General features: G+C 34.9%; 1 protein-coding gene and 1 long non-coding RNA gene across 8 annotated transcripts; one reads left to right on the top strand and one right to left on the bottom strand.

The window, feature by feature from the left end:
• The first annotated feature begins 286 nt into the window (after positions 1–286).
• On the top strand, positions 287–8,535 carry LOC130728090 (phospholipid-transporting ATPase 1-like). Its single transcript, XM_057579431.1, has 9 exons — positions 287–439; positions 561–2,424; positions 2,991–3,342; positions 3,527–4,313; positions 4,455–4,578; positions 4,770–4,989; positions 5,541–5,999; positions 6,098–6,412; positions 8,131–8,535. Exons 2-8 carry the CDS (start codon positions 624–626, stop codon positions 6,294–6,296), a joined length of 3,942 nt encoding a protein of 1,313 aa, XP_057435414.1. The 5' UTR covers positions 287–439; positions 561–623; the 3' UTR covers positions 6,297–6,412; positions 8,131–8,535.
• Positions 8,536–15,011: 6,476 nt separating this feature from the next.
• LOC130728088 (uncharacterized) lies at positions 15,012–20,023 on the bottom strand. Of its 7 annotated transcripts, none has more exons than XR_009015570.1 (5): positions 19,531–20,023; positions 18,083–18,187; positions 17,913–17,965; positions 15,817–16,881; positions 15,012–15,282 (listed from the first exon to the last, which is right to left on the bottom strand). It is a non-coding gene; the product is annotated as an uncharacterized LOC130728088 (long non-coding RNA). The 7 variants fall into 7 exon arrangements; XR_009015569.1 differs by having other exon boundaries at positions 15,817–16,878; XR_009015567.1 differs by having other exon boundaries at positions 15,817–17,387; positions 19,531–20,021.
• Between the last annotated feature and the right edge of the window lie 54 nt (positions 20,024–20,077).

The following is a 20,077-nucleotide window of genomic DNA, read 5'->3' as shown; positions in this document are numbered from 1 at the left end:
ATATGCAGGGTGAAGGGTCAGAGTTCGAATCCTGACGAAGAAACTAGTTTAGTAAGAATTAACAACTAAAACATTGTTCTATAAAAAAAAACTAATACACTAATAAAATTCATATTTTATTTTTTAATAATAATAAAAAAAATGTGAAAAAAAGGAAGAAAGAGTAATGGCAAGAGAAAGTGAAAGAGAAAGAAGAGGGAGAACGAAGCAAGTAAGCAAGCAAGCTAAGGAAAGAAAAAGAAAAAAGAAAAGAAAAAAGAAAAAGGAAAAGCAACGTCTTGATTGAGATTGGTGGTTCACCGTTCCTCCCTCACTGTCAATTTCTCATCCCTCACCATTTCCTCTCTCTCTCTCTCTGTCTTTCTCTCTCTACCTTCTCCATTCTCTCTGCATCAATGCGCTAACCCTCTCTCTCTCTCTCTCTCTCCACATTCTTCAGGTTCGTTCTCCATTTCCTCCTTCAATTTTCTATCAACATCTTCACAATTCACATTAGGGTTCAAAATCGCAGAGAAATCACATGATCTACGTTTTTAATTTCGTTGTTGTTGAATTTCCAGGGAAGAATCGATGAATTCATCGTCGTAGCTTCAATTCGTTCCAATGTGGTTGGATAACTATATATGAGTTCCGATCAGCCACTGCTTTCGGAACCAGATCTTCATCCAGTCATCCACCACCGCCACCGCAAATCGGGACAATCCCGGACCACCTGCCTCTGCTCCTTCGACGACGACGCCGCCGTTGTTGTTGTTCCTCACCCTCCCCTAACCTCCGATCCCGCCTCGGACGACGTCGTTTTGGCCAGCGACCGCAGCTTCCACGCTGCGTTCTGCAACAGCACCAGCTCCTCCTCTTTTGCCACCACCGACCGTGATTTCTGCTCCGTCGCGTCTCAATTCTCCGGGCAGTTTCCGTTGGAATGCCCCACGCCGCGCGAGAGGTCCACGCGCAATCTATCGTGGGGTACAATGGAACTGCACGATGCCCATGCCGATAGTGCCAATGCCAATGCCGGTACCATTCACCGCGCGGCTGCGTCGTTTGAAATATCCTCCACGGCGGCACCACCACCACCGGGACCTTCTCAGAGGATTCGTCATAAGAGCATGCAATTCGACGATGTAGCCTTACATGAAGATAGTGCCAGGTTGATCTATATCAATGACCCTAGGAAAACTAATGACAAGTATGAGTTTACTGGGAATGAGATTACAACTAGCAAATACACTTTTTTAACATTCTTGCCGAAAAATCTGTTCATTCAGTTCCATAGGGTTGCTTATTTGTATTTCCTTGCTATCGCGGCGCTTAATCAGCTTCCTCCGTTGGCTGTGTTTGGGAGGACAGTGTCCCTTTTTCCCTTGTTGTTTGTGCTCTGTGTTACAGCTATTAAGGATGGTTATGAGGATTGGCGGAGGCACAGGTCGGATCGGAATGAAAACAATAGGGAATCTTTAGTGCTTCAGTTTGGTGATTTTCGATCGAAGAAATGGAAGAAGATACAAGCTGGTGAGGTTGTCAAGATATTTGCTGACGAGACGATTCCAGCTGATATGGTGTTGTTGGGGACAAGTGATCCGAGTGGTCTCGCCTATATTCAGACGATGAATTTGGATGGGGAGTCGAATTTGAAGACGAGGTATGCAAGGCAGGAAACTGCTTCTGCGGTTTTATCAGAGGCTTGTAATGTTTCTGGGTTTATCAGATGCGAACAGCCGAACCGGAATATCTATGAGTTCACAGCTAACATGGAGTTCAATGGGCTCAAGTTTTCCCTTAGTCAGTCGAACATTGTGCTGCGTGGTTGCCAGCTGAAGAACACGGATTGGATAATTGGTGTTGTGGTTTATGCAGGACAGGAAACGAAAGCCATGTTGAACAGTGCACCTTCTCCTTCTAAGAGAAGCAGGTTGGAGAGCTACATGAACAGGGAGACCCTTTGGTTGTCAATTTTCCTCTTTATCATGTGTTTGGTTGTGGCCCTTGGGATGTGTCTTTGGCTGGTACGCCACAAAAACCAGCTTGATTCCCTGCCTTACTATAGAAAAAGATACCTCAACAATGGGCCAGATAAGGGAAAGAAATACAAGTATTATGGGATACCGATGGAAGCATTTTTCGCTTTTTTGAGTGCTATTATTGTGTTTCAGATAATGATACCAATATCTCTTTACATTACAATGGAGTTGGTTCGATTGGGTCAGTCATACTTCATGATTGAAGACAGGGATATGTTTGACATTAGCTCTGGATCTAGATTTCAGTGTAGATCATTAAATATAAATGAAGACTTGGGTCAAATACGCTATGTATTTTCAGACAAGACAGGAACACTAACAGAAAACAAGATGGAATTCCAGAGGGCTAGTGTACATGGGAAGAATTATGGCAGCTCCTTGCTTGTGGCTGATAGCAACGCAGGTAAAATTTCAGACTAGTTAACGATGTGGGTATGGTGCCAATATCTCTTGTCATGCTATTGCAGTTTGAAATCATCAATAGTGAGAGGCTAAATATTTATGGATTTAGGTAATGAGAAAATTATGATTTCTCATGTAAGTCTGAGAAATGTATTAGTTATGTTTTTTTGACTGTTTTGTTTATGTTACTGGTTATTTTGCTGGACAATTTGATTAGAATTAGATCAAGTCGAATATATGTTCTTTGATTGTCATTTTCTATTTCTGTTCAATCACATACAATTGATACTGGAGTAGACCTGGTGATGTTGCTGTGCGAATATATAAAGATATCATTGCAATAAGGAAAAACTTCCTATGAGATGGCCAATGATTTTCTTTTCCTTGTTGTTTGCTTATTTCATGAAATTGCTATGCTCTTCATTAAAACTTTCTATTACAGACTTAAGATTCAGATGGTGTCAACTGTGTGAATTCTTCTTATAAGAAAACATCTGTAAGCTTATGATAAATTGACAAATATGCCTGTGCGTATATATCACAAGACTTTTTGGTGATGTTTTGCAGCATCAGCAGCAGCTGTCACTCCTGAACGGAGATGGAAGCTCAAATCTGAAATTGCAGTTGATTCCAAACTGTTGACCATGTTGTGGAAAGACTCAAATAGAGATGAAAGAATTGCTGCTCATGAGTTTTTTCTTACATTGGCTGCTTGTAATACTGTGATCCCTATAATTAATGATGGTGGATTTTCTGGTTGTGGATCAAGTGAACCAAATGAAGATATAGATTGCATTCATTACCAGGGAGAATCTCCTGATGAACAAGCTCTAGTTTCTGCAGCCTCTTCATATGGATATACTCTTTTTGAGCGAACATCTGGACATATTGTTATTGACGTCAATGGTGAGAAACTCAGGTAGATAGTGAATTCCTTATGGTGGGGGACCACATGTTTTACTTTGTTTTAACAATGTTGGACATGTATGATTAATTGAACTGTATTATGTACATGGGATATTCTAGTAATCTAGTTCAGTTCTGTACTTTGTGTAACCTATATCTAGATTATTCATTAACTCCATTTTCTCTTTTTGATATAGATTGGACGTATTGGGCTTGCATGAGTTTGATAGTGTGCGAAAGAGAATGTCTGTTGTTATTCGGTTTCCCGACAATGTTGTAAAGGTGTTAGTCAAAGGCGCTGATACATCAATGTTTAGCATTTTGGCAAGCGACAGTGAGAACAACAATAGCATATGGCATGCAACTCAGAACCATTTAAATGAATATTCTTCACAAGGTTTGCGCACTCTTGTAATTGCCTCCAGGGATCTTTCTGATGCTGAGCTTGAGGAGTGGCAAGACAGGTATGAAGAGGCAAGCACTTCATTGACTGACAGAGCTGCTAAACTACGTCAAACAGCGGCACTTATAGAATGTAATTTAAAGCTACTTGGAGCAACTGGAATTGAGGACAAGCTGCAAGAGGGTGTACCTGAAGCCATCGAGTCCCTGCGGCAAGCTGGAATCAAGGTCTGGGTTCTTACAGGTGATAAGCAAGAGACAGCAATTTCAATTGGTCTTTCCTGCAAACTTCTCAGTGCTGATATGCAGCAGATTATTATAAATGGCACTTCAGAAGATGAATGCAGAAGTCTTTTGTCTGATGCTAAAGCCAAATATTGTGTGAGATCTTCAAGTGGAGGGCGCCGTAATATGAAGTGCAAAACCACTGCTGGACATTGTGAACTTGATATTCCCAATGGTTTAAAATCGAGTTTACCCAAGTGGAATCCAGGAAAGGAAGAAAGTACTACTACTCCATTGGCACTCATAATTGATGGAAACAGTTTGGTTTATATTTTGGAGAAGGAACTGGAGTCAGAGGTAAATCTTTTGTTTAGACTATTTGTATCTTGGAAATTTCCATTTATAGGTGTTATATGTGCATTACCTACTGCTTCATATTTGATTTGTTAAATAAAACTTAGGGTAAATATTTACTGATTTTGTATTTCCTTTCAACAGCTTTTCGACCTTGCAACTTCCTGTAGGGTTGTGCTGTGTTGTCGTGTTGCACCCTTGCAGAAGGCAGGAATTGTTGATCTGATAAAGAGCCGCACAGATGATATGACACTGGCCATTGGCGACGGTAAGTTTATAATGATATGAAATTGCCCTTATTTTGCATTTGGATTTTCTTTTCGGGCCTGGTTGATCATTGATAAGAATTTTCCTATAGGCCATGGTGATCAAGCTTCAGCTAGGGTTGCCAGATGTACTTTAAAATGTGATTTGATTTGATATAAATTTAAATCTTTCTAATTTTAATATCTTTGACAGGAGCCAATGACGTGTCAATGATCCAAATGGCAGATGTTGGTGTTGGATTATGTGGACAGGAAGGGCGCCAAGCAGTGATGGCAGCAGATTTTGCTATGGGACAATTTCGGTTCTTGAAAAGATTACTCCTGGTTCATGGGCACTTGAATTATCAGCGTGTTGGTTATCTAGTTCTGTACAACTTTTACCGAAATGCTGTCTTTGTATTGATGTTATTCTGGTATGTATATTATAGTTGACTTCCTCTTGTGTTTATATGAATTCATCTTTCTGTCATTCAGTTCTTTCTATTCTTCCCGTGATCTTTAAGATCTCTGGGCTAAAGCGTGAATCATGAAAAATGTGATTTTCATTATTTCTATCCATGAAAGAGACGATAGACAGATAATTGACAAAAAGGCTTTATTCCATATTTAAATGTTAACCTTTGTCTATACAACTCAGTCTCATTATATTCTGGTGGCAACATGTTGGAAATAATGTATGGGTTTTGATACATCCACACCTCACTTTCTCATCCATATCATTTTCACCGACTTTCTCTTCCTATCTCTCTTTTTTCCTATCACATTACATGTCATATCACTCATTTCTCTCTCTCTTCTCTTCTCTCCCTTTCTCACTCTTGGTGTGGGTGGATTTGGGGTGTGATGATATATTTTTCCATAATGGATTTGGGCTGAAAGATAGCAGTTATTGGATTTTAATTATAGTTGCAGAGTTTATGAAATTTTGAACATTCTAATGTAGTGTCTTCTTTCTTGTCTGTAGGTATATATTATGCACAGCTTTTTCTACAACTTCTGCATTGACAGATTGGAGTAGTGTATTCTATTCTGTGATATACACATCTGTACCTACTATTATTGTTGGTATTCTGGACAAAGACTTGAGTCACAGGACACTCTTGCAGTATCCAAAACTATATTGTACTGGCCACAGGCAAGAAGCTTACAATATGCAATTATTTTGGATCACAATGATTGACACAGTATGGCAGAGCCTTGTTCTCTTCTACACACCGTTGTTCACCTATAAGGACAGTTCAATTGATATATGGAGCATGGGCAGTTTGTGGACAATTGCAGTTGTTGTCCTTGTAAATGTACACCTGGCTATGGACATCAATCGTTGGGTATTAGTTACTCATTGCGCAGTCTGGGGATCAATAATCACTACATATGGCTGTATGGTGGTATTGGATTCTATACCTGCCTTTCCCAATTACTGGTTAGTTGCATGAATCTTACAATAAGTATTCTGTATTATGGATGAAGCAGTATCATACAACAAAAATACATAGCTAAAGTCTCTCAAAATTATTGCAGGACTATTTATCATCTGGCAAGGTCCCCTACATATTGGATAACAATTTTACTTATAATAGTTGTGGGATTGCTCCCTCGCTTTACTTGTAAAGTTGTATGTCAAATATTTTGGCCTTCAGATATCCAGATAGCAAGAGAAGCTGAGCTAATGAGAAAACAACATGATCGTGTGCAGTCAAGGCAACAAGTTTCCAGCTAACTTGTTTTACTGTCAGGGGTATCACATGTAGAAGCTAAAGAAATCTCAATTGAAAATAGCTTCCCTTGTATTTGTCCATCACAATGCATTCTTGCAGCAGTTAGTTAAGTGACCAGGTCAGCACATGGTTTCTCTCTCTTATAAGTATTCTTTTTCTGTTTCTGAATAATGTTATACCCTCATACCGTCACTAGTTATCTTGGACTGAATGGTTGTCGATAGCCAAGGATAACTTAATTTAAGATTTTTAAATTGTCCAAATTCCGCTCTAAATTAGTCGAGTTTTTCGCGGGTATATGACATCCCTTAATTGAAATATTTTGGTGCTGTTAGAGTGGGTGTTTAACTTTAGAGGTGTATGATCCTGAGCATAAATCTGCTAATAGAGTCTACTAAGTTGCTTTATTGAAAAGAAGTTCATGATGTAGGTATAATACACAATTAGAAGTTTAGAATGTAAGATTTGTTGAATGAAGTCTCACTTTCTCTCTTCTGCCCTCACTTTTTATCTGAGGGAGTGGGCACACACTAATTGTACATGGAATGGAAAGAGGTAAGAAGTGGGATAGTGGCAGTTGTTAAAAGACAAGAAAGTGGATAGAAAATAGAGTTTTTTTAAATTTGGCTTTCTCTAAGAAACTAGTTGGCTCTATACTAAGAAAGTGGTTGATTTTATTTTGATTTTTGAATACATTTCTTTTCTTAAAATGTTGAACAAACTTTCAACATAGACAATTGGGGTTAAATGTGAAGATGTGAAATTGTATATTGTTTAAGAGCTTTTGTTGCGTGTTGAAAATCAGCCTAACTCTTCCAATTGTCATAAATTTGCACTGCTGCACCGTAGACAATACATAGATGAAATAAATTTTAGGCTTAAATCAGTTTAGTCCCCAATTTTACAGTCAGGGTTGGTTTTGGTCCCTGCCATCTAATTTTTATAGTTTTGGTCCCTACTTTTATAGATAATTTTGATTTGAATCACTGCTTTATAATGTCTCACTGTTAGCGGGTGATGTGGCTAACAAATGATCACGTTACCTGGAACGAGGATCCTTCAGTCTTGCTCGATTGTGGGTTGGACAAAATTTGCTTAAATTTGTGCTTTACAGTTTGAGTTGTGTTGGCCAGTTGTCTATAGGATTCTTAGTCAGCTTATTACAGTTTGTATACTGAGGGGGGAGTTTGTTTGAAGTTAGAAATCCTATTTTAAGGAATGTCATTCCCAAGAAAAAATTTAAAACGTTTGGTTTAGTTTTAACATTGCCAGAAATGTTTTTAAAATTAACTTAATTAAAAAAATATAAAATATATAATTGATTGAAGTGATATTGAAAAGAGATTATAAAATAACTTCCATTACCATGGAAATGTATGATACCCACCCTTGGAAATGGGAATGCAAATTATAGAAAACATGTATCAATAATACCTGGGAATATAAAGATTGTACCAAACACGAGAATGTTTTGTTCCCAAGCACACATTCTCGGGAATGTTTTTGGACATGTAGACTTTGTTTGATGCCCTGTGAAGTGAATATCATTTCTTTTGCTGGCTCCTTTGTTTGTACATAATCAAAGTTAACAGACAAGGAAACATGTTTGCATGTTGAAGTTTTGTAACAAGCAATTGACTTAGTGTTCACCATTGTTGTGTCATTGTATATGAATTTGGATGCACATTGCACAGAGAAGAATGTCGTACTTGTGAACACTTTACTATATGATTAACATAAGCCGTGTGTTAAAATTAAAAATGGCTATTTACACATGTTCAAATGGTCAAATCTGTTGTGCTTGGTCCTGATCTTTTCTGGTCTGAATTTTTCCAGATGAGTTGAAGAAGCAGATTGCACTGATGTAAGACAAATGCCTGGCATCCTACATAGTAACTGATTATATCGCGGGGAAGCACCTTGCAAGTTACGATTACAAGGCTAGTAATTATCTTGCTGGCATTTCAAATGCCTTGAATCACGAAAGGAAAGTAAATAGGAGATGGAGGTTGGAAGAGGTTCAGACTAAGGCATCTCCAGCAATTTGATATGGGTGAATTTATCAGTGGGACAGTGCTACATGATATAACACGGGTCTATAGAGGGGTGTGGGAGAGACTAGAGTGTAACTAACTGTACTATAGTTCTGTATAAAATGAGGTTTGGAAACGTCCTTTTAAAAGACAATGTCTCAAGAAAGGATAATATGCCTGAAAAAAGAAAAAAGTTAACTTCCACAAACCTTGCAGTCTTCCTTCTTGCGTTGCTTATTTTTGTTCAACTAAGCTAGCCAAGAGTCAAGCCTCTATAATCAAGTTTCACAACTCATCCGTCTCCTTGGCCATAAGTGGTGTGCTGGTAACGACCTGAAGGGCACGTGAGATTCCCTGCCTATACTTGAACTATCTGAGCTTCAATCCACCCACGCTACCGGGTTTTAGAACCATATATTACCTTAAAAATTCCGGTATCTAAAAGTCGGTACATAATTGTCTTCAACCACTACCCAGTTTTATCCGTGCTAGCTACTACCCTAAAACTACTGAATTCTAAAATTCGATACATATTTATGTACCATCATTACCAGGTTTTAAAACTCAACACTGCCCTAAAACTATGGGTTCTAAAACCCGGTACGAAGAAGCTCTGCTGCATGGCGAAAGCTTCATCGGAGACAACATGAAACGAAAAAATGTATATACGAAAGGAAGAGATGGTGGTTAGAAGAAACTTACTAAATGGGAAAGAATGCAGTACGTTTAGTGTAAGGACTGAGGAATGAGTAAGTTTAGTGTAAGGACTGAGGAATGACGAGGAAGCTCAAAAGAGGGCGTGGAGGTAGTGAGGAAGAAGATGTTGAGGAAGGGGATGATGGTGTGGAGGTAGCTAGGAAGAAGAAGAAGAAGAAGAAGAAGAGGAAGGATGGGGACTTCCAGGTCTAAGTCGGCTCAAACAAAACAAGTAAAATAATTATGAAAATAAATATAATTTTCACTAATTTTTGAATAACTTTAGTTAGAAATAATCAAAATAAAATAGAAGACCATTTTGGGGAGAAAATATTTAGTCACTATTATTTAGCAACTAATATATAAGCAAGACATCAACATTTATGCATTAACTTTAAATGATGTAAATACATTTAAAAAAGTGCTTTCATTCACAAGTCTTAAAAAAGTTTGAGGAGTGCTAACAACACTCATTTTAAAAGCATCTCCAACTCAGATTTTTAGGTTTGAATTCTTAAGCAATGAACCAGAACTTTTATGTTTTTAATCCGTTGGAGTGTGGAGCTCTTGATTCTTAAAATTAATAACCAAGTTTAGTTATTTTTATTGTTCTGTACTTCTTTAATTTTTCTTTTAATCTCTTGATTTTTCAAACACACGCAATGAGTTCTAGATTGGGAGTGGGGTTACACTCTAGAACGTGACTTTATTAACTTTACTCAACCTGGATGTATCTTGACCTCAAGACAACAAAGATTTCAAATCCCAATCAAGACGTCTTCTCGGCAATTAGATGTTCACACGTATTTCTTCTTGAATTCACACTACCAGTTCATACCAACCTTTGATTTGTTTCTTTTGGGATCGATTAAAGAAAGGTAGAGTTTCCTTGTCTAAGTTTCTTGTTCTCATTTCTCAAATTTCCAAAGACTGATTGGGTGATTTAATTTTATAATGGCCGCAGGTCACATCACACATTAAAATTTGCTCTACTAATTAAACATTTAGTGGGGATCTGGTTTCTAAATTCGAGCAATACAGATGACAACTGAAGTATGATGAGTATCATATTCACATAAAGCATATTTTCAAGAGGTATAATATTTGTGGTTAATTAGAAGTAGTATATAAATACGTATGGATATCATCTTTTTATGCAAAGAGGGCACATTAGTTATTATATTACATTGGGGTTTACAAACTTTGTTAACGTAATAACATCTGATGTTCATGTGCATTGCCATGGATGACGGATCAACAGGCACCTTTAATAAACATTTTCAAAGCATATTATGTGATACATTAAATACAATTCCTCCGTTTCAATATAAATGTTTATTTAAAAAAAATGCACACGTTAAGAAATCCAATCAATTTTGTTAATTTTTTATTTCTATTTTAGCCTTTAAAGTGTATTGTTATCTCTCATTATTTATTCTTCTTATAGGGGCATTATATAGAAAATTATTAATTAATGTTTCATTAGAATTCTAAGTGAACAATTATTATAAAACAAATATTTTATCTTTAAGTTGACAATTATTTTGAAACGAAGAGAGTAATACAAAAGATGTGTAAATTACATGAATACAAACTTTACATATTATTTTACATTAAATAGTTATTTAAATTTTATATCATCTCATTTTTATTTTAACATTTTATAATATCCCAATGGGGTGGCACATGCCTTAGCCTCCATTACTGTTCCTCCAAGTGTGTGGTGAGCTGATTCCTTATTAAATATATGCTCTCTTAAAAAAATGATGTATTGTTAATGTAAATTTATTTCACACATGCATCCAATTAATTTCTGGCACAATAAAAATCTATTTTAATTTAATTAAAATTAAAATGAAATGCAACATTTCATTTTATGTAATATAATGTGATTGAATGTCAATGTAAAACTTCCTTATAATTATTATGCATTTTCATTAAGAGAAAAAGTTTGATGCACCGACGGTGTAAAGTTTCTTTACACCGTCAACCAATCGGATTTTAAAGATGTGAGAAAATCTCTCTTTTCATTTAATTTTTTTAATTGACATGTCACATCCTTGAAACTGATTGGTTGACGGTGTAAAAAAACTTTACACCGTCGGTGCATCAAAATTAAACTCTTTCATTAATCTCTTAATTAAATTGGTATAGTTTTACCAATTATACCAAAAAATTAAATTTGGTATAATTATCTCTAAAAATTATACTAAAAAAAATTGGTATAATTTTTAGAGGTGTATTTATTAATGAATTTCTGTTGATGTAAATTTTGCTTGTGATACTGTTGTAAGTCTAACTTGTTTTAAAATACCATTTAAACTGAGTAAGATCACTTATCTCTCAAATATTTCATGCAACTCGAATAGCACAAACACTTGATACACTCATTAGTGTTCGGGTAACGTAACTTATCACAACTTCAAACTTTTTTTATATTGTGAATAATGGGCAAGCAAGTAAAGAGCAACAAAAGACAATTGATGTAAATTAAATAGGGGTAAGCTCATTGGCACAATCCTTCTTCTGTTTATAATAATACTAGGAATTTAGCCCGGCTCCGTGCAATGCACGGACGAGCAATTCTTCAATTTATCATATTTATTCAATAATTTTATTTAAGTCCATCATCTAAGTAAATCACATACCAATTATTGTAACATTTACTGTACTTAGAAACCATAGCCAACATTGATGCTAACACTTTAAAAATATTCAAGGAAAATGTAAGCTAACAGAAAGTACAACAATTAAAGAAAAAGTCTTTAACATAGCAAAAAATGATAGATAAAAGTAACAACATCTCCATGCTAGAGAACTACACAGTAAAAACATACACCTTAAATCTATTTGACTGCACCATTCTCCACATCTGCATCTCGTGCTTTGCAACATAATTTCCAAGCCTCTCAAACTTACTCTTGTAAAACTGATACCACGATGCACGGACGGGTAGTTCTTCCATTTATCATATTTATTCAATCAATTTATTTAACTCCATCTATCTAAATCACATACCAATTATTATAACCTTTACTAATCACAACACTAAATATGACTTAACCGAAACATAGATATCAATGACTAATTATAAATATTAATATGTATAACAAAAGTTGTATTTTCATTTATCTTTGTCAAAATAACTTGAACACAATTACAATGTTAAGGTTTATGTTATAAATATACGAAGCCTTAGACTGAAAATGATGAAAATCTTTTCACAACAGGGTATGGTCAACAATATACATATATTCAGAAAGATATTTCAGTGTCAAATACACATCAAAAAAACACAGAAAGTACTAATTTCCTTATTGTACAAACTAACTCAAGCAATTGACCTATTTACACAAGAAAATTGCTCCACGCTAGTCATGTAAACAAATGATGATCAAGTTAAAAAATTATTTTAATCTACTTCCAAGTATGATTACCTTTGAGAGCAGTTGGGGGTTGATACATGAAAATCATGATCACTGTTACTTTTGTACTACTAATTAGTACATTATATGTACTGTGCTGATAAGTTAAATAAGTAAATATCTTACCTGGATGCACAAAGAAGAAGAGATTAAAAAATAAAATCTGTCAAATACCTACTTGTCACATGATAGAAGATATACAAAGAGATAGAGCTGAACGTCTCTTCTTCATGTTCGGCAATTAGCGGCAACAACGACGCTAACGCGAAGCCTAACTGTTGCACAAAGTGGGACGAACACAAGTTTGTCCATTGTTGAACAGGAAACGAAACAAATCTCAGATCACAAACAATGGAAGGCTGAAAAGGGAAGGAGAGAAAGTGAATCCAAACTAAAATGGAGAGAATAAGAAAATTAATTTTATGACGAAAAATTCACGTCTCTAGAAAAAAAAAAAGACATGCCCTAACATTTAACAAAAAATTAAATTTCCTCACTCAACAAAAAATATTGGGCCGCCCAGAGTTTTAGAAAATTAATTGACCCACAAAGCTAATTTCTAGTTAACAAAAAAAATAAAATAAAAAAATAAGATAAGTTTCATAAAAAAACTCTACACAATTAGGACAAATGAAAAAAAGCATGCCTCACTCAATCCACATGAAATAAGTGGACCATCAAAACATTCAAGTAAAATAACTATCTTACTTTTTTTAAGAAATATCATAGTTATCAAATAATGTTAATACATAATTCATCCACAAGCTTCGAACCTTGTATCATTCACACTTAACCCTTCTCATCCCCTACGTCAAATTAGTCCTATCACTTCGGCTAACATTCGAAGAAAAACCTAACTTTCACTTCATATTGAATTCCAAAGCTAAATAATATCAACTCTAAAAATACTATGACATATAATAAGAAATATATTCCAATCTTAAAAGTGAATCAAAAATATACTTTTAATAAATCTATTTGTAACAGTGTTTCATCCACAAGCTTCGAACCCTGTACCATTCACACTTAACCCTTCTGATCCCCTACGCCAAATTAGTCATATCACTTTGGCTAACATTCGAAGAAAAACCTAACTTTCACTTCATATTGAATTCCAAAGCTAAATAATATCAACTCTAAAATACTATGACATATAATAAGAAATATATTCCAATCTTCAAAGTGATTCAAAAATATACTATTAATAAATCTATTTGTAACAGTGTTTCATCCACAAGCTTCGAACCCTGTACCATTCACACTTAACCATTTTGATCCGCTACATCAAATTAGTCCTACCACTTCGGCTAACATTCGAAGAAAAAACTAACTTTCACTTCATTAAATTTCAAAGCTAAATAATATCAACTCTAAAATACCATGACATGTAGAAAATACCATGACCAAAAGTATGTAAAAACATACATATAGAAAAATCAATGAAGCTAACCTTCTCCTTCTCTAGAGTTACATATAGACAAATTCATAAGCAGACTTTAAGAAGGAAAGTTGTGTTATCAGTTCTGATTTTGATGGCGATATTTAGTTTTAGCTTTTTTCTACTTCACCTTTTGTGTCTTGCTTGCCGCAATGACAGTTAGTTGTCATTCTAGAAGATTATGTTGCTTTTACTTAAAACTCCCAAAATGTTTCAGTGTAGATTTATATTTCATCAGTTAGATTTCATTACTTCGGTTCTGGTAATGTACATTTCAAGTTTCTCTCAGTTTTTCTACAATTGATACATTTTATACTTGGAGCTTCCTAATTTATCCATGTGTTTAAGTATACCGCTATGGAAAGAAATCTTATTCGAAAAGGACTTATATTTTGTATGCAAAAATCAACTTGTTGACCATGAGATTTTGGGGTTTCAAAGATAGTAGTCACCCACTTGAATTTGTAACCTTGTTATAGCAGATAGATCAAGTAGGGTTGGAGTATTCATGCCATAGGGCACATGAAAATAATTGGTAGTTATATTTCAAAATAATAGAAGATCGAGGAATAAGGGCTGGTTGTATGTATGAAGGTTATAGACACTCAGTTCAATTAGGTGGAAAATATCTAACTTCTTCTAAAGATATGCCTTGTGTGGTTTAATCTGATTCAGCCATAGTTTATAACTTTCACTATCCAGAAACTAAATGATAAAGTGTGACACATATAGGGGCTTCCCTTCTTAGAAACTAAATGATAAAGTCTTGTTAATAAAAAAAGATGTATGAAAGAGGAGGATCACAAAATCCATGGAATGCAAAAAAAATATAGAAAAGGAATCAATAATTCATATAGAGTGTAACCTAACCACTTCTAAAATTGCCAGCTAAAGTACATGTGGTTGGTGAATAGAACTATCTAACCAGAAACAAACATAAGTAAATGATAAGTACATAAAACCGGTAGGAACTGCTCCAAGGGGAACCTTTATTGAAATATCCCAAATCTCCCTCTGATGCAGTACTGGCACCAATTTTTCTCAGCAAAATGGTGACACACTCACAAACCCACAAAAAAGTGTTGGCCCTTTTCAGACAAAGCATAAACACTTCAACACCTGAAATTTTAACTGTGTAAGCAAGGTAGTTGTGACCAAGAAAAACTTTAAATGTTCCAACGTGGACAACAAAAGGAATAGAAATATAAAAAACAAATCATGTTTACACAAGTAGAAACTTGCATTTTTCTCAGTAGGTTCATTCAATTCAAGCAAAATCTCCTACTTTTTTCAATCATGTCATTCCATGGCAAAGCAAAAAGGCCTTCATCCAACCACTTCTCTTTGTTTCCAGCGTTCTGCACAACCCATGATATTCCTTTACCTCTTGAATGCACTGGTAATATAGCATGACCAAGAGAAAGTGAAAAAAATAAGACTTGCACATTTAAGCAACAAAATGATTCGTCCATTGCTCACTATAACATTCATCAGTTCCCATTCATAGTTAGCTTCACATCATCCATTTTCATTAAAAAAGCACAGCTTCTGCCAATAAACAAATAACTGATACTCCAATTAAGGCTTAACCACACATAAGAGAAAAGTCTTAAAGATAAAATCCAAATCAAAGCTGGAAGAAAACTGAAAAATTGAAAGCTACTGTTTGAACACAGAAAATTAATACAACTATCACTCTTGAAGAGCACATCCTAGTCCCACACACAATAGAGTTCCAAGCTGATATCATGGAAAGAATGAGGTTATCACACATGAATAAAATGAGCATTTGAAAATCAAAACAATGACTTGATTAGCAGTATAAAAATTTGAAAACTTAAGCAAAAAAATTCAATTCACATGAGATGTCTCGTCGTGCCCTTATCTCCTACATGTTTTTCAAAGAGAAAAGTTGAAGAAGTGGATTTACCATTTTTTTAAATTTGTAACCTTACATAATTTGCTTCTTGCGCAAATGCCTAATTAACACATCAAGAAGAGTAAACGTCCCTGTTAGAAAATTTAGAGTAATCTAGTCACTAAAGCTCAAACACTTGAATGTATAAGAATTATATATGAATTTCATCTTAATTTCAACATATTCTTATTGACAGAAAAAAATATCTATTATTTCTCTTGCAAAGTTTAACAAATGCTAACATAATTTAAAAGAAAAAAAAAACATCTTTCCAATTTTATTTGCTTCATTACATAAACGTAAATCCCCATGACCACTACATTGTGTAAATGTTAGTCATTGACTATGAAGCACGGAATCGGATACGGACACAGACATGATACGGACACTGCGACACGGCTAACATTCAAAAAGTAGGATACGAGGACACGGCGTATATATATTATATATATATATATTATTTATTAATATATATATATATATATATATATATATATATATAATATACACACATTCTCAAATCAAGACAAATTAGGGTCTATTTATAAAGAAAACATAAAACAACATCCTATGCTCTATACTAATGAACTTATTACAAAAAAACTAAGACTTATTTTACAAAGTAAGCACTATGTCTAAATGTAAAATGTATTTTATAATAGTAATATGAGTGTCCCATAGGTGTCTAGCCAACAAGAGGTGTCGGCTTGAAGTGTCCGAGTCGAAGAAAAAAAAACGTTTTGCTCGGACACCGCGAAAAAGTGTCTGATACGTGTCGTATGGGTATCGTACGAGTGTCGGTGTCCGACACGGGAACACGCCTTCTATGAGAAGTATCCGTGCTTCATAGGTCATTGAAAAAACATTCTTGTCAATCAAACATATAGCAAAACAAATTTCTAAACTAAAAATAATAGTTATGTTTATCTACAGGTATGATGCATACAACCATGCACAATTAAATAATAACTTCCCCAAGAGGTCCTTTGGTGGCATTCAAACAAATGGCTTCAAGAGGTTCTCCTTGCATTTAATATTTGATGGAATCCTTACCATAGAAGTTAAGAACCATACCTACTATGATGAAGGGAGAGAAAGATCAAAGAAGAAGATTGACCAATGTGCACAGGTGAGGGGGAAAATGGAACAAAAAAATATAATAAGTTAATAAGAACAATAAAAAAATATAAAGCAAAGAAGGACAATAATCCTTTCTCAGTATTTTAGTCCCTCTTTCTCAGACTAAGCATATACAGTGAACTGCACTCAAGAACCAAAAAATAACTCAAGATATCTCTAAAATCATAAAAGGAAACAAACTAAATAATGACTATATAAAAGAAGGAAAATAAATCCACAACAGGGATTAAAGTAAGAGTTTGGACTTTGGAGCATTCATCTTGAGAAGATAGCATAAATGGTTTCTTTTAGCCAACTAATGGACCTGAAGGCAGCAAGCAAAACTACATGAAGAGGGGTATAGTGTATCAACAGTAAAGAAAATTGATCTCCCTTTGTAGTGGGTTGTTAATAGATGTTTCCATGCCTCTGGCCAATAAGGATTCTACCTTAGCTCTGAAAAACTACATGATAAACAAAAAGATAGAGAACAATTTAAAGCCATTTAGTATTATATGTCTTCTACTTAGGTCCTAAACTGACCTCTATAGTTCTATTAACTTAAAAGGATCAAGAAGGTCATGCAATCATCAAGAGCTTTGTTGTTGTTCCACCAAAAGTATAGGAATCAACTTTTCAGATTTCAGCTTTTTCTTTATCAATCACAATTTTGATAATTTGATCAGGACAATAATATATGAAAGAATCAATTACATGGATAATGAAACCAAATGTAAACCAAGACAACATCAAACATACTAACTGCAAAGTATATAGAACATTATAACTCATGAAAAAAGAGGCAAATATGTCAACACGTATTAATTTCTCAATCTAAATGTGATGAAATTATACAACACCAACAATTTCACTTCTCTTGGTTGCACACCATTGGATATTATCAAAAGTAAACACATTGACTCTTAAATTTATAAGTCACATTTTTTTTAGATAAGCATAAGTCACATGAATCAAGTGAATAAACTAACCTTGGATAATTTGAATTGATGTTTTGGTCACCAAAACTAACCATCAGCTTTACCTGCAGTAAGGAGAGAATAAATCTATGATAAATAAAGCATGGAGATGTTACATTATGTGTTAAGCAGAATGCTAAATTAAAGAGAGAAAATGTAGCCATAATTGAATGACATACAACCTTTGGAGGAGAAGCCTTGTGAAGGGAGAGCACCACAAAGATTGAGAGTTGTGGGAATATTTATAGGCAACTTGATCTGAAGAGAAGATCTTCTGTAAATCCTTCCTAGTTTTAATAATCAAAAGAATTATTTAAATCAAATCACCCAGACTTTACATTGTAAATCCTTGTAGTATTAATATATTACTATAGTAGAGAACTACTAAGTACTATCAAGTTTCAACTATGGTATCAATCAGCAAACTGCTAGTCATTATCGATTATGCATCACCTAGCACTGATAGAGCACTGCTAGGTGATGCATATGCATAATGGCTGATGATTTAAAACAAAAGGGGATGTTATGTGAATGGATGTTAGTGATAAGTTATGCTGTGTTTATTAGTATAGAAATTATAACAGTTACTCATGAGTTAAGCTGTGTTTTTATTAGCTTCTATAGGGGCTTTTAGATATTATTTTTCGATTGTAACATTTTCTATAAATCACTCATTACTTATGCAAATTTTAGGTGGGAAACAATATTTGCATCTTATCATCTAGTGGAAGAGTGGCATCTTGTGATGGAACAATTCATATTGGGAATAGTCAAACAGGGAAGCAAATATCAATTTTTGCTGAATCCCAAACAGAACCTGACCATCCTACAAACCATTAACCCTCTTTGCCAAAAATTAACAGTGACCAGGCAAATGTCCTTAATTTGAATACACTATCAAGTGAAATATTGTTTAGTGCTTTTGACTCAAGCCTTTATACTTGTATACATCTATTAGACTCTAGTGAAACTCTTGTAGTGGGCACTGGTCATAATATATTTTCCTGTATTGTACAGGTTTATTTACGTTGCTCGAGGTCAAAAGCTTCATATTTGGAGGGGGAATCTAATGAAATAAGATGCTAGCGATTTTTTCATCTACCAGTTATCTTGACATACTCCTAAGAATCACTCACAGGTCACTCATAAAAAAAATTCTGAAACAGAGAAATTTTTTTTCACATTTTTAGTGGTTATACATACAAATCAAAAGGCAGATAAACCAGCAGCAGAAAAACATGGAACAACAAGAAGGAAAGTGTCTTCCCCGAATACAGAAAGACAGACCGCATTGTGCTCATGAAAACTGCCAACTGCATCAAACGTAGCAGCCAAAGGAAATCAAGCAAACTACAATCACTAATATATGACAAAGGGGGGGGGGGAATCAAGCAAACTACAATCACATATTGAAAGAACCAAAATCCATGGAAAGAAGAACCAAAATCCATTCAATCAAACAAAGAATCAAACGCAGTTGAGGTAAATTAGGAATTGAGAAACTAACGCAGTTGAGGGATGGGAAGAAACACCAAAGAATGGCAGTATTTATAGAGCAATTGAAAAGCAGTACAATATATGAATAGTGAGATTTATCGGGAAAATGATGAATTGCGTAAAGGGAATGAACCTGCTGCACTTGTACTGAACTGACATGATCTCTCATCATCTTGGCTTCTGATTCTGGTCCTTCTTCGTCAGCTTATGATCATCCCCAAATGTAAACAGTGAAATTTTGTCCTTCTACTTCCACCATCTTCTCTTCTCCTTCTGAATCTAACCTAAACCCTATCTAGGGTGATGATGATTTTCGGTCATCTTCTCTGAACTTCAATCTCCTCTCTTCTCCACCTAATTCTAACCTAATCCTATCTACAGTGAGGGAACCCTCCCACGATGACGAAAATTTCGGACAAAAACACTCTTCTCCTTCAACACACCTTCTTCGACAAGATGAATCAGAGCAGAGAAAACGTGAAAGAAAGAACTGCTGACCTCTCTTTGGGTCAGCCCAATGCTAGCTGTAGAAAAAAGATGAATGGCCAAGATTGATTAACAAATTGGGACAAAAAATTTGAAATGAATGGCCCAGATTAAAAGTTCTCTTATGAATAGTAATTTCTTGTCTCTCTTTTAAGATGTAGTAGATATGTTATAAGTGTAGAACAAAATATACA

The sequence above is a fragment of the Lotus japonicus genome, chromosome 1, assembly GCF_012489685.1.
Source record: "Lotus japonicus ecotype B-129 chromosome 1, LjGifu_v1.2".
NCBI lineage: Eukaryota > Viridiplantae > Streptophyta > Magnoliopsida > Fabales > Fabaceae > Lotus > Lotus japonicus.
The sequence above is the reverse complement of the archived record's forward strand: the minus strand, read 5'-3'. Positions and strand labels throughout refer to the sequence as shown.

What these genes read in the sequence shown, in the direction of transcription:
- LOC130728090 (XM_057579431.1), top strand. Translation starts at nt 624, where the DNA reads ATGAGTTCCGATCAGCCACTGCTTTCGGAACCAGATCTTCATCCAGTC. An exon ending in GTCAATGGTGAGAAACTCAG is followed by an intron (nt 3,343 to 3,526) that starts GTAGATAGTGAA and finishes TTTTTGATATAG; the next exon opens with ATTGGACGTATTGGGCTTGC. An exon ending in CCTGCCTTTCCCAATTACTG is followed by an intron (nt 6,000 to 6,097) that starts GTTAGTTGCATG and finishes AAATTATTGCAG; the next exon opens with GACTATTTATCATCTGGCAA.